The sequence below is a fragment of the Armigeres subalbatus genome, chromosome 3 (genome assembly GCF_024139115.2).
Source record: "Armigeres subalbatus isolate Guangzhou_Male chromosome 3, GZ_Asu_2, whole genome shotgun sequence".
In the NCBI taxonomy this organism is placed as follows: domain Eukaryota; kingdom Metazoa; phylum Arthropoda; class Insecta; order Diptera; family Culicidae; genus Armigeres; species Armigeres subalbatus.
This window is the reverse complement of record NC_085141.1, coordinates 177,439,093-177,454,641: the sequence shown is the minus strand read 5'-3', so window position 1 is coordinate 177,454,641 and position 15,549 is coordinate 177,439,093. Positions and strand designations below refer to the sequence as shown.

Genomic DNA, 15,549 nt, shown 5'->3' with positions numbered 1-15,549 from the left:
CAACGTGGTTGATGTCTTGATAACCAACACCGCAACCGCAGCGATTGCTGTCTGCGAGCCCTATTCGAAAGGAATGCGCGTTTAGTGAGTAGTGATTGGACATTACCCGTGACATTACTTTGATAAAGTCTCGGCTAAGGTCCAATCCCTTGAACCAAGGTTTGTTCGTTACCTGAGGAAGAATAGAATGTAACCATCTACCCAAATCTCCTTCATTCCATTTTGTTTCCAACTGAGCAAGACCTGTTGACGGACAATTGTGAAAAATTCATTGAAGGCGATTTGACGCTCATAAATATCACCTTCCATAGCGCCCACCTTGGCAAGTGAATCCGCTCTCTCATTACCCGGAATAGAGCAATGTGAAGGGACCCATACCAGGGTGATAGTGTATAAGCGATTCGATAGAGCACTCTATATAAATCGTATTTCGCGCAGGAAATACGGTGAGTGCTGTACCGGCCTCATTGAACGAATAGCCTCTATTGAGCTGAGACTATCCGTAAAAATGAAGTATTGATCAGAGGGAAGAGAGGCGATTCGCTCTAATGCATAGTGTATAGCCGCTAGTTCTGCGACATATACGGAACAAGGATTTCGAAGTCTACGAGTGGCGCTATGAAAATCATTGAAGACACCGAAACCAGTGGATTCATTTGTTTTTGACCCGTCGGTGAAAAACTTTTTATCGCTACTGACGTGGCTATACTTGCTTGCAAAAATTTTAGGTATGCTCTCCAATCGGAGATGATCTTGAATTCCATGGATTTCTTGCCTCATGGTTAGATCAAAAACTACAGTAGAATTGGAAGAGTCTAGGAAGCAACAACGATTGGGAATAATCAAAGAAGGAGCAATTTCCAGGCTCATATACCAGTAGTACAGTGTCATAAATCGTGTTTGGAAGTTTCGTTCGAGTAGCTTCTCGAGATTTTCAATGACCAAAGGATTTAACACCTCACAACGAATGAGGAGCCTCAACGACAGCTCCGCGAAACGATCCGATAAAGGAAGTACTCCCGCAAGTACCTCTAAGCTCATTGTATGAGTCGAGTTCATACAGCCTAACGCTATACGAAGACAACGGTATTGAATCCGTTGTAGTTTTATCATGTGTGTTTTCGCGGCGGATTGAAAGCAAAAACTACCATATTCGATGACCGACAGAATTGTTGTGCGATAAAGCTTTATCAGATCTTCCGGGTGGGCTCCCCACCATGTTCCGGTAATTGTACGCATGAAGTTGATTCGTTGTTGGCATTTCTGATACAGATGTCTAATGTGCATTCCCCAGGTGCCTTTCGAGTCGAACCCAAATATTTATGCGAAATGCCTTGAGAGATTTTCTTACCTCTGAGATGAAGGTCTAATTCTACTGACTTATGCTTCCTATAGGAAGACAATCAGCTCAGTTTTCTCCGGAGAGAATTCGACACCTAGATGAATAGCCCAAGTAGACAAATTGTCTAAAGTATCATGCAATGGTCCTTGCATATCGCCCGCCCCTGTTCCTGTGTAGGAGACAACGGCGTCATCCGCAAGCTGTCTTAACGAGCAATTTTCCATGAGGCATTCATCGATGCCTCTAACGTAAAAGTTATAAATAAGGGGGCTTAAACATGAGCCCTGGGGGAGACCCATGTAACTAATTCTAGAAGTTGTTGAGTTTCCATGAGAAAAGCTCATATGTTTCTCAGACAACAAGTTGTACAGATAGTTGTTTAATATTGGTGAAAGCCCACACTCGTGGAGTTTGTCTGAAAGGACGTCAACGCAAACTGAGTCAAAAGCCCCCTTAATATCCAAGAAAACTGAACCCATTTGTTCTTTTTGAGAATAGGCCAGTTGTATTTCTGTAGTAAGCAACGCAAGACAGTCGTTCGTCCCCTTGCCTCTGCGGAATCCAAATTGAGTATCTGATAGAAAGCCATTTGATTCAACCCATCTGTCGAGCCGATTGAGAATCATCTTCTCTAACAGCTTCCGTATACACGACAACATCGCGATTGGACGGTACGAGTTATAATCGGACACGGATTTCTCCGGCTTTTTTATGGCAATCACTCTCACCTGTCTCCATTCATCTGGAACAATGTTGTTCTCCAGGAGTTGATTATATAAGTTCAACAAACGCCTCTTCGCGACGTCTGGGAGGTTTTTAAGCAGGTTGAACTTAATTCCATCCATTCCTGGGGCAGAATTATTACAAGAAAGGAGAGCAAGCGAGAACTCGACCATCATAAAAGGGTTATCCATTTCAGTTCGACCGAGGCCAGCGTCACGCACGATTATTTGGCCTGGAACGGAATCCGGGCACACTTTTTTGGCGAAAGCGAAGATCCATCGAGGAGAACTTTCCCTATCTTCGTTAACCGACGACGCGTTTCGCATTCTCCTCCCGACAGTCCAAAGAGTTGACATCGACGTTTCCCGTGATAGCCCATTAACGAAATGGCGCCAGTAACCGCGTTTCTTAGCATTCACAAGGCTCTTGAATTTGCGTTCAAGAGAAATATATCGGTCGTAATTATCCCGCGCACCGCGCTTTCTATAATCCTTGAACGCGTCGGATTTTTCTCGATAAACTCTAGTGCACTCGTCATCCCACTCGGTAATGTCGACGTATATGTCGACGCTGTGACTGAAGCGCGCTGTTGTGGATCAAACCGGCGAGAAATCGGTATTCTTCCAACGGAGGAAGTACATCGACCAATTGTTCACCATCGATGATCGCCTCAGCATATTTGCCCCAGTCAATGTGCTTCGTGAGGTCATATGCATTGTCGATCTGATGGTTCTTACGCGATCCATTGGAAATTGAGATTTCGATAGGCAAGTGATCACTACCATGGGGATCCTGAATTACTTTCCACGTACAATCCAATGTTAGTGAAATCGAACAGATTGAGAGGTCAATTCTACTTTCGAGTCCTGATGGCGCCACACGTGTTGCTTCTCCGTTATTTAAATATGTCATATTAAAGTTGTCACACATGTCATAAATCAAGGAAGAGCGGTTGTCATCGGTAAGTTCCCCCCAGGCTGTACCGTGTGAGTTGAAATCTCCTAGGATCAACCGCGGCTCCGGCATAGCTGAGCAAATGGCCGTGAGATCTCTGTGCCGCACCGTCGCATTCGGTGGTATGTACACAGAAGCTATGCTGAAGCTTTTACCTCGTATGGTGACATGACATGCGACTACTTCAGTGCCTATCATCGAGGGAAGATCTATTCTGTAAAAGGAGTGGAGCTTGTTGATCCCCAAGAGCACCCCTCCATATCCATCACCTCGATCTCGACGAATAATGTTGAAATCGTGGAAATTGGGATTTTTATCTGAAGTTAGCCATGTTTCACTGAGAGTAAATGCATCACAACCTGTGCTGTGAACTAAATACTTAAACGCTGCTAAATTTTTGATGATACTCCTACAATTCCACTGTAGTATCGTGACCATATCCCCGACCTCGTTGGTTGTATTAGCCATCAAAGGATATGATCGAATCAAGAATAGGCCACTTCGAACTCAGTTGCTTCAAAAAAGGTTTCACTAAAGAAATCATCATATTAATGATGTTTCTTGTTGCGGGTGAAAGCTCCAATAGGTTGAAGATGAAATCCACAATCCCAGAAAGCGACATTTTATTTGATGCTTCAGCTTGTGGTTGCTGAGATTCGCATTGACCATATTGTTTTTTCCTGCTTTCTGGGCAAAAAATTGGAACAACTGGGGTTTTAGATGTTCCAGGAAGTGACGGAAAATCATTAGCCACAAATTTGAACCCAGGAGGAGAAACTTTCTTGGGTTTTCCGCTACTTGCTAATTTTTCAGGGGAGGGTCGGAAAACCTGTTGATCGACAGAAACTTTTTGAGATACGTGTTGGCGTAGAAGCTTTGATCTCATACGCTTTCTCTTTGATCCTGTTTCGACAACAGTGTACTCTTCACCATCCCCAGAGTCAATGCCTTGATCATCTTGAGGTAGGGAAGAGAAGATGTTAGTATTGGTGATAGATTGGGTTGATGGTACAGCGGCTGGGGCGATCTTCTTCAGCATTTCTGCGTAAGTTCGCCTCGACCGCTGTTGGAGAGAGCGGATTTGATGTTTTCCCCGCTCTATGTACCGCGGGCATGCAGAGAGATCATGCGGAGCATCGCCACAGCAAGTACATTTGGGATCCTTACTGCAGGGACCCTCAGCATGTTGTTCGCCACATTTGTTGCAGCGTGGCTTGTTACAGCAGTATTTTTCGGTGTGTCCAATTTGTTGGCACCTGTTGCAGTGCATGACCGTCGGTACATAGAGACGGACAGGTAAACGAAGCTTTCCTATTAGCAAGAAGTCAGGCAGAGCTGAGCCAGAAAAGGTCACTCGAAATGAATCTGATGGTTTTTTCGTGCCATCTGGTGACACAAAGTTCATTTGCCTCACATCAAGGATCTGAACTGCTGGAACCGCTCGGTTTTTAAATCCACCAGTGCCAGCCTTGATGTCATCGCTTGTCAAAAACGGTTCGGTGACCACTCCTGCAACCTCAACTTCGTGACTTAGTATGTAAACATGGTATTCCATGCGAAAGAGCTCGCAGGCAGCAATTTTATTTGCTTGATCACGATCACTAACTGTGACCCGTAATTTGTTGCGACTCGGTGAATTCACTTCCTCAATGCCTCGAAACGACTTTGCCAGGTCCTTTTCAATTTGTAATTTATTCAAAGGTTTGCTTTTGGGCCGAAAGAAAACCAGGAAGGGACCCTTAGATCCGGGGGGATAAGCCTTAAGGCGGGGAGTTGCCGGGAGAGAGGATCCAGGAAGAAACACATGTTCTTGGTTAGCTTTGGTATCAACGATTGCACTAGTATCCATTAGTACTGGAGATACTGAAGTACAGATACCTGAAGATGGATTTGCTAATTCAGACGTCTTGTCTTTGTTTCTGGCCTCCAGCAACACAAAAAGGGGACCAATCTATTTTTCATATGATGATCATCGTCATCTGAAATCACAAATTTTAAGTCCTCGCCGTTATCGTTTCCTTCCATAAAGCGTGTGGATCATCCACCGCAACTTTGTAAAAAAAATAGGGGGGCAAACAGTACTGGATGAAAATAACGCTCAAAAAACAAGTTATGTAGATTTCAGTGATCTTTTAGGGAGATTAATCTTATTTTATGAAGGGAATGAAAACTAGATCTTTTATAACTTAAAGTTCTACAAAATATAAATAAAAGAACGCGAAGGATAGTTATAAGGGAATATGTTGTATCTTATTATTATATAGAAAAATAGAGAGAAATAAAAAAAATAAAAATAAATGATCAAAAAATAATCTTTAACTTTTGTGGTAAAAGCCACTAACGGGAGGCCTATCGACAGACAGCAGCAGAATGTAGGAGAAATAAGCAGATCGAAATTTTACCTCACTCTGCGAACGAACAGATCGATGCGATGCTAGGTAGCCGACAGGCGATAGGCAATCTTCAATGCTAGTGTACCGTTGTGGCTCTCGTATAGGTATAGGCAGCAGACACAGGGCGATGGTATGGTATCTGCTTTGATGCTGATGATAATGTTTCCAATGGAATTCAGCTGTAGGATGATTTCAGCCGGGCCTTGCTGTAGGTTGAAACCGTCTCGGAACAGTCGCACCGGAGGACTCAGCCAGGGTACGCTGCTTCCCAGTCCCGGGTTGCACTACTGGTGAAAAAACCGGTGTAAAACGACCCTTTTTAGGGAAAAAAAAAACACGTGGCAAAATCACACTGCGCAGGGATAACAACGGCAAACGATCCGATTGTCTCGAACGTAGGACGGGGAATGTTATTAACGTCTTGTACATGACACATTTGGTGCGGTGGCGAATCTTTTTCGACCGCAGTTTCTTCTGGAGCCCGTAGTCGGCCCGACTTCCACAGATGATGCGCCTTCGTATTTCACGACTAACGTTGTTGTCAGCCGTTAGCAAGGATCCGAGGTAGACGAATTCCTCGACCACCTCGAAGGTATCCCCGTCTATCGTAACACTGCTTCCCAGGCGGGCCCTGTCGCGCTCGGTTCCGCCCACAAGCATGTACTTTGTCTTTGACGCATTTACCACCAGTCCAACTTTTGTTGCTTCACGTTTCAGGCGGGTGTACAGTTCTGCCACCTTTGCAAATGTTCGGCCGACAATGTCCATGTCATCCGCGAAACAAATAAATTGACTGGATCTGTTGAAAATCGTACCTCGGCTGTTACACCCGGCTCTCCGCATGACACCTTCTAGCGCAATGTTGAACAACAGGCACGAAAGTCCATCACCTTGTCTTAGTCCCCGCCGCGATTCGAACGAACTGGAGTGTTCGCCCGAAATCTTCACACAGTTTTGCACACCATCCACCGTTGCTTTGATCAGTCTGGTAAGCTTCCCAGGGAAGCTGTTCTCGTCCATAATTTTCCATAGCTCTACGCGGTCTATACTGTCGTATGCCGCCTTGAAATCAACGAACAGATGGTGCGTTGGGACCTGGTATTCACGGCATTTTTGAAGGATTTGCCGTACAGTAAAGATCTGGTTCGTTGTCGAGCGGCCGTCAACGAAGCCGGCTTGATAACTTCCCACGAACTCGTTCACTAATGGTGACAGACGACGGAAGATGATCTGGGATATCACTTTGTAGGCGGCATTAAGGATGGTGATCGCTCGAAAGTTCTCACACTCCAGTTTGTCGCCTTTCTTGTAGATGGGGCATATAACCCCTTCCTTCCACTCCTCCGGTAGCTGTTCGGTTTCCCAGATTCTGACTATCAGTTTGTGCAGGCAAGTGGCCAGCTTTTCGGGGCCCATCTTGATGAGCTCAGCTCCAATACCATCCTTACCAGCTGCTTTATTGGTCTTTAGCTGTTGAATGGCATCCTTAACTTCCCTCAAGGTGGGGGCTGGTTGGCTTCCATCGTCCGCTGAACTGACGTAGTCATCTCCTCCGCTGCCTTGACTTTCACTGCCTGTACTCTCAGCGCCATTCAGATGTTCCTCGTAGTGCTGCTTCCACCTTTCGATCACCACACGTTCGTCCGTCAAGATGCTCCCATCCTTATCCCGGCACGAAGCCTTTGCGGGATGCGTTGAGCTTCTGATAGAACTTGCGTGTATCTTGAGAACGGCACAGCTGTTCCATCTCCTCGCACTCCGCTTCTTCCAGGCGGCGTTTCTTCTCCTGAAAAAGGCGGGTCTGCTGTCTCCACTTCCGTCTATAACGTTCCACGTTCTGCCGGGTACCTTGCTGCAGCGCGACCGCCCGCGCTGCGTCCTTCTCCTCCAGAATCTGTCTGCACTCTTCGTCGAACCAATCGTTCCGTCGACTTCGACCCATATACCCGACGTTGTTCTCCGCTGCGTCGTTAATGGCTGCTTTAACTGTACTCCAGCAGTCCTCAAGAGCGGCCCCATCGAGCTCACCCTCTTCCGGCAACGCTGCCTCGAGATGCTGCGCGTATGCAGTGGCGACATCAGGTTGCTTCAGTCGCTCTAGGTCGTACCGCGGCGGTCGTCGGTACCGAACATTGTTGATGACGGATAGTTTTGGGCGCAGTTTAACCATCACCAGATAGTGGTCAGAGTCGATGTTAGCGCCACGATATGTCCTGACGTCGATAATGTCGGAGAAGTGCCGTCCATCAATCAGAACGTGGTCGATTTGTGATTCTGTCTGCAGTGGTGATCTCCAGGTGTACCGATACGGGAGGCTGTGTTGGAAGTAGGTGCTACGAATGGCCATATTCTTGGAGGCGGCGAAATCAATTAGTCGTAGGCCGTTTTCGTTCGTCAGCCGGTGAGCGCTGAACTTTCCAATAGTCGGTCTAAACTCCTCCTCTTGGCCAACCTGAGCGTTCAAATCTCCTATGATGATTTTGACGTCGTGGCTTGGGCAGTTGTCGTACTCACGTTCCAGCTGCGCGTAGAATGCGTCCTTATCATCATCAGTGCTTCCGGAGTGTGGGCTATGGACGTTGATTATGCTGAAGTTGAAGAACCGGCCTTGGATCCTCAACCCGTTGCAGTATGATGTTACGGTTGAATAACATTCTACCAAGGCATCAATGAAAGTAATCAACAGTCTCAAGTCTCAACATCTCAGGTCTCAACCAAAAATGTTTGACGATCATTGAAAAGCAATCAAGTTACCATTGGAAATGCGATGGAAATGCTTGCCAGTGTGCAAATGTTTTAAAATGTGAATCCACTTCTACATTCTCTACAATTTTTATTTATTTTTATTTTAATTATTAATTATTATTATTTTAATTTTAATTATTATTTTAGCTTAAGATTCAATACCGGGCTATACTAAAATGAATGTGTAGCTGCAACTTCCCGACAAATTCAATCCAAAAAAAATCTGGTTGTACACCCAACCAGAGATTGCAACATTTTATTGCAATCTCGCATTAGTTTCGCGTACAGTTTGCCATAATTTGCGACATATGCACAGATTGTATTAAGTTAACGGCAGGCCCTTGCATTAGGTCTCCGGTCACGAGAAAATAAGAACTGGTTATGTGTTAGTGGCTACATTTAATCTAATTTTACACTCCCCCATCGAGGCATCCAGGAGTGAAATGCTGTATACTTCGACAACCTCAGCAACCATACAAAAAAATTTGGTCAAAGGCGGGAATTGAACCCGGACCCTCCACTGTTAGCACGTCTAAACTGACGCGCTAACCATCTGGACTATTTACCAGATGTGGAACGATGCGACCAAAGGCAATCATAATCCACGATTCATGCTATGCGGATGTGACAAGTGGAAGGGCAACAGGGATAGCAATGAGTGATACGAGTGGAATAAGCACCATGCATATTTGTGTCCTTTTCCGTTATCAAGCTAAATGGAATCGGGAAGATTGTGTGGGTTAAAGTTATATTGCTGTACACGATTCATATACTTGTTCTAGGAGAATCGTTTGGATGTATTGATCGAAACCAAATAAACCGACTTAATGCAATGAGCTGTATTAACAAGTATGACATTCTCTGATCGGTTTGAATGCGAGATTTGATACAAAATGCTTAATACAAAGAATGTCACACAGAATTGTTTTGGGTGTAGATTTTATAGGCCTTTTATCAACGAAAGATGTTGATTTTTGGGTATCTCGAAGGACGAAATCTGTTCACACATAGAAGATTTGTTTATAAAACAATGTTTTACAAGGTTGTCGAGGATGGGTATGGCTTTCATTTAGTTGTTGTTGCAATGAGTTTCTTTCATCCCACTAAGAGTTACGATTTTTTTAGGGACGAAATCCTGCCGAAAACACTAAATCCATTTGAAGCACACTTAAATTTTACCAGAAGTCTATCTTAGCATAGGAATTGTGAATACCAGTTGACCGGTAGATTTTAAGAAACTTTTTGAAATTTGAACAGATTTTACAAATATGCAAATATTTGTATTTTCACAGAAAGTCAAGCGGCACTCATGGCATCGAGTGTGCCAAAATAACTCCGCAAATCGATGAAAATAAAAACTCCTAAAAAAATTTAAATTTTCCATAAAAAATAGAAAATTGCCAATAAAGAAATCAGGGTATGCAATAAATAAATATAAAATTTCCACAAATAATGCATAATTTTCATAAACAATTCAGAATTTTCCACAAAACGAAAATAAATCAGAAAAATTGCAATTATAAAAGGATAGTTTTCCATATTACATTATCAGATTGTTCCATGAAAAAAAAAAGACAAAATTTCCATTATTAAATCAGTATTAGCAATGAACAATTACAAAATTTTGCACAATTTTTTTTCACGAAATTCACGAAAAAAAATCAATAAAGAGCAACAAAAAATATGAAAATATACCCCTATTGGGTGAGATAGGGTTTCCACCCTGTTCAGAATTAGTTCATTTATTCATTAGGTTCTGTACACTGAGGATACTGGTCGTAAGATTTACATACAACAAAACTTATGAAAATGTTTCATAAGAAATAATGAGAATCGTTAGATCATATATTGGTCAAATCTATCTTTTTTGAACAACACGGCTCCTCGAAGCGTCAGTGGGCGTGTGTGATCACACGCCTCCTAATCACGACTTCATGGTTCGAAATAGGGTTACACTTTTTCTTAATCGAACTTAAAATATTTTATGTGATTGTCGTATGAAATGCATTCCATTAGAGAATCATATGAAAATCAATATATTTTGTTGTAGCGAAATTGCAAAAGAGAATCTTATGATGGTCTTCTGTCCAGTATCCTCAGTGTATTGTTTTGATCACGTTACAAATAATACCCTCTGCCTCTGTCATTTATTTCTATACGGAATGGGCCGGGTCGCATATAGCAAAAAAACATCTCAGACGGGTTGGTGTCAAACCCATTTACCTACGTATGTATATTACACAAGTTCTGCACATGAAACGATTCTTTTGCGATGAGTCAGCAACGCAACGGCAGCATTCAATAATATGCGATAAATTGAGTTCGACCAGAATGGGCATACGTACGATGATGATCGACGGGACGAAATATTCGCGTCTGAAGATCGAACCGCAATGATGGCGAATGGCGATCGATGCACCGCGTAGTTTGTATGGGATACGATTCAGTTCTTGAGGATCGCCAAAGTGTGCAACCCGAAGAAGAATGTCTGTCTGGGTTTTGCACAATTTTAACGTGCTGTTGCTTTCGAATAAGCGAATCATAATTGAAATAAACTGCAGCAAGCAGCACAACGATGACTACGGTGTAAGTTAGAATGATAATGGAATTGGCTTAAGAGTTCTGATGTTTTTCGAGGCAGTAAATTGGCAATAATTTACTTGTTTTAATGTAACTCTGACTGGTCATTTTTTTAAGCTACAGCATGATTGGATCATGAGAACAAAAACGATTTTTCCATTGCATTGATTTGTGCAGGAAAGTGCTTGTGATGACTTTGAGAATAATAATATAAAACACTTTAACCTAAACATTAATTACGCAACAATGCATTGTTGAAAGTGAAAAATGATATCATTTTCCTTCAGAAAAAAATAACTAAAAATAAAAACATCCTAAAATAAATTACACTCTATGTATTTTAAGCGGCTTTTATTTGAGCTATGTCATACGTGTGTGTAGTGAAGCCATCTCTGTTTATCACGATTTTCAAACATTCATCTATAAATCGAACGATTTATAAAGACAATTTAAGATGAGAGACAACTCAAAGCTGAATGCCCTCACACATTTTTTACCACAATTCAAGCAGTGCATACTTTTTTGATTAAATAAAAGGAAACAGGACGAATAAATTCCCATCAATAATTATCAAAAACTTATCCTTCAAACGATAATTCCTAATTGCAATTGACAACATAATCCACAGCAGTGATAACACCTTTTTCATTATAATCGTTAGGTGCCTGCCAGAGTAAATGCCACGTGCCATGCGACGCGACGTGGCGCGACTCAATTCATTGTCAAATTGCAATATCACGTCGCGTCGCATCGCGCCGTTGCGCATACCCCCTTTGTGTGATATATACCAGCAACATTGCCTACTTCACGGCATAAACAAACGACTTATAGACGTAGCTAGGTGGAGAATCCATTGTTTCAAAACTTTTTAAATGAAAGGCTGGTCGTTATAAAATTCGAGAGTGATCAACTAGGTCTGTCTTGTTACCAAAAAATCGCTTGAGGATTACTATATGAAATTGGTAATGTTGGCTAATGTTTTTGTTATCTCAGTTACACACACACATACACACGGACAGTTGGTCGATTAGTATATAATACTATGGGTATCAGAGAGTTATATAAAAAAGTTCGTATTTGTAGTGAAAGGATAGCCTTTCGGTATAATTTCGCTTTACGAGATTGGCAAAAAATCATAAATATAAATGAGAAACATGCCCATTCGCTTTTCATTCCATTGATTTTGATAGCATGATCATGGGAGGAATAACTCTACTTAAGGACAAGCCTCTCGGAATCCAAAACTAATTTCACTCGCGTTTTAAAGGGCACCCCAATCAATAAAGAAGCAACGCACAACTGTATTTTTTTTTTTAAATTTCAGCTCTGCTGAGTCACAGCATGCGTGAAATAATAAAAATGACATTTGTGCGTAGATGACATTTGTGCGTTCATTCCGCAGTGAGGTGCCCTTGAAAACGCGAACCAGGAAGCTTGTCCTTAAAGGACCTATTTCTGATATAGGTTTTGTTTTTTCTTTATGTATTATAGTTATACGAAACGGAAAGTAAAGACGAGCCCTCCCTCACTGGTTGTATGACCTTTATTCTGATATGTGAATTGTATCGGATTTATCTTTGAAGTATTTTCAATTAGTCAATTAAAATCGGACAAATATCAAAAGAAATGTGCATACACAGCGAATAAAATATAAAACATGAAAGCGAAATCGGAATCAGTAAAACAGTAAATCAAAATAATGTAATCCACACAGAAAGGGAAACAAAATGAAACAAAAGAATACTGCAAAAAAAACCAAAAACAGCAATAAGAATTCGGAACAGTTCGTGCCTGCTAATTGATTCAGTCCGGCGTTGGCCGTCGACGCTTGCGCTGACCAGAGGGATTTAATTTTGCCGAAAACCACGGAGGCTTTGCCCAGGCTGAGACGATGAAATTTATGGCTATCATTAACGTTCCGTTGTCTCTTGTTGACCGCTGTAGTAGTAGTCGTCGTCGAGGAAGTTGCTGCGATTGGCGACGATGTCGATGAGCGCAAATTGCTGGTTCCTGCCGCCGCAGCCGCCCGATGATATGTGGCCGGGTTCAATAGAGACGCTAAACCTGTTTCCAGAGAGTGAATGTTTATGAGTTTTGGGGATAGTTCCAAGTGGATGTTAATCTTTACGGTAATCGTTGAAATGATGAATTCCTTTTTCTTTTTTTCTGCTGGATCCCCAAAATATGTTTAAGAAACGAATCCTATGTCGTGATGTTATCATAAATTCACGTAATTATAGGGTGATCGGAAAAGAAATCTACAAAACATTCTGACTTTTTCCATCTTCTGGGTCGTTCAACAATGAACGGCAAGTAAAGCGGATATTATAATTTCGGGATCAATTAAGCGTCTTGATCTCTTAATTGGCCCCAAATAATATTGAGCCATGCTGTCGACAGGGAGGTTATGGGGAACTTACCGGACAGTGTAGAGTTGTCGGTTGCGGTATTGCTCCGACGGTAGCCGAATGGGCTGCGCAGGTTCTTGGGATTGAAGAGGCGTCTTCGGTTTTGCGGAGGTGTAGCGCAGGCACTTGAGGATATTTCACTACTGCTGTTTAGTCCAGAGCGTTGCGAAGGCTTCATTCCGACGCCGAAGGATGTATTCGATATGCTAGCATAGTGGGAGTCTGATTTGCTGGATGCAGAAGGACATCTTGGCGGCCTATCCTTTAGTTTGTAGACGTCGGATGACATGAGATCACTTGGGCTCTGAAATTGAAAAAAGGAACAATATGTAGTACAAAACATACTAAAGTTTTATTATAGAATATCTTTAAAGGTGGCTAGGGTAGGATATGTATGACGTAATATATCTTTTAGTAGCTTTAGATTATTTCTCTCTTGAGTCACAATTATTTGTAAGTTAAACTGTCGAAATATTACAAATCCTCTTCCCAATTAAGCCTCAATTTTGACATAAAATCTTCATAGCTTCTTAGAAAAAGCACTCGTCTAGCGTATTGGTTTCGTGGAATCGAACCACACTGAAGGAAGTGGATACCCTCCAATACATGTTTGGAACCAAATCTGTCACATGTTGTACATATACATTGATCGAGTTTCAGACAGTCATTTCAAATCTAATTGATATAGGCTAGAGGAAGACCACAACGCTAGACACTTCTCAAAATGACACTTGCAGGGGTCCTACCAACATTTTATGTTGTGCAAAAGGAAGATATTTAGAAGTAATTTATCTCTAGATCCTTGAACTTTGCTCAAAGTTTTGAATTTTGTCCAAAATTTTCGATTGAAAAAAAAAACTGTTCAAAATTCTTTTGTTTCACTATATTTTAGGACAGTGATCCCCAGTATGCTTACTATCAAGATCCGCATAGAAGTGTTGAGCGGTTTAAGTGGGCCGCAGTATATTTGGAATATTTCTCTTCAATTCAAATTGCATATTACAGAATATTATATATTTGAACAACATATTTTATTCCTGTGAACCTTTAAAGAAGTACTTATAAGAACATTTTATTCTACAGGTTTTATCGCCGTGGCCAACTTAGCATCTTTTCGACTCGGCTGGCAGAAAATATTCTAAGTTGTTGTTCCAAATGATCATATGTCGACCGATTCTATAATTTCGATCTTATGTTTTTATGCTCGAGGTTTATTGTTCACTATAACTTGGCGTAGCGGGGTTCTGAGTAAAAGTCTAATGGGATTCTGAGCAGCATCTCGTCAAATTTTTTAACAGAATCCGTCTGGAATTGTGAACAGAAATCGTTTGAGATTATGAGAAGAATCCGTTCAGAATTCTAAAAATAATCCGTTCGTGATTCTGAACAGAATTCCGGTCGAGGTTTGGAGCTGATTCCTTTCCGAATTCCTTTGAAATTTGGAATAGGTTTCGTTTAGGATTCTGTTTGAGATTCGCAATAGAATCCGTTTGAAAGTTTTTAACAGAATCTGTTTGCTATTCTGAAAAGAATTCGAATGATATTCTGAACCGAATGTAGTGATGGTCAACGTATTTTTGGAGGTAGTTCCAGCAACTGAAATTTCCTCAAAACCATTTATGATAAATAAAAGTATTCCTATTTCAGCAGGGTTAGTGCAGGGTATGACCACCACAGGGCACTTGCAAAAGATCATACTAATGAACTAGGGAATCTAAAAAAAAGGATGGATTTTCCACACAAACTTCTGGTGAAACAATAAAGTTGATTATGGAAACCCATTTTCCTGGATCGATTATGTATGTAGACCCAACAACAAGTGGTTCGTTTGAAAGTCAAAGATGTTCAGCAAGAACAACTAAAATGTCTGATGATGCGAAAAATGTTGCACAAGCCTTGGCTGACGATATCTCTACGAAAGTCAGGGTAGAGAATGCAGTGAGATCTTTTGAGCCTTATAAATCTGCCGGACCGGACGGAATAATTCCAGCAATGCTTCAAAACGGAGAATCAGTGCTGATTCCGCCGTTAATTGAGATTTCCAAGTCTAAGACTCAATTATATTCCATCTTCATGGGGGAAAGTAAAAGTTATTTTCATACCAAAAGTAGGAAAGCGAGATAAGACGCATCCTAAATCATTCAGGCCCATTAGTCTTTCATCAGTTCTGTTTAAAACTATGGAAAAGGTGTTGAGTGATTATATCAACTCAAATTACATGATTAAACATCCGCTGTCTAAGTTCCAGTTTGCTTACCAGTCCGGTAAGTCAACAATTACGGCACTTCATACAGTGGTAACTAAGGTGGAAAAAGCGCTTTCGGTAAAAGAAATAGCACTTTGTTCTTTCTTGGACATTGAAGGAGCTTTCGATAACGCTTCTTATTCGTCAATGGATCGTGCC

At 41.7% G+C, this 15,549-nt stretch overlaps 1 protein-coding gene across 5 annotated transcripts in view; it reads right to left on the bottom strand.

The window, feature by feature from the left end:
• The window catches only part of LOC134220244 (protein TANC2), a 326,312-nt gene that overhangs the window by 15,553 nt on the left and 295,210 nt on the right, over nucleotides 1–15,549 (bottom strand). For 4 of the 5 annotated variants that reach the window (XM_062699240.1, XM_062699243.1, XM_062699242.1 and 1 more), the window contains 2 exons: nucleotides 13,158–13,449; nucleotides 12,529–12,801 (listed from right to left, as the gene is read on the bottom strand). In XM_062699240.1, the coding sequence (XP_062555224.1) occupies nucleotides 12,529–12,801; nucleotides 13,158–13,449 (565 nt within the window). The remainder of the gene's footprint in view (nucleotides 1–12,528; nucleotides 12,802–13,157; nucleotides 13,450–15,549) is intronic. The other variant, XM_062699241.1, reaches the window with a different exon arrangement.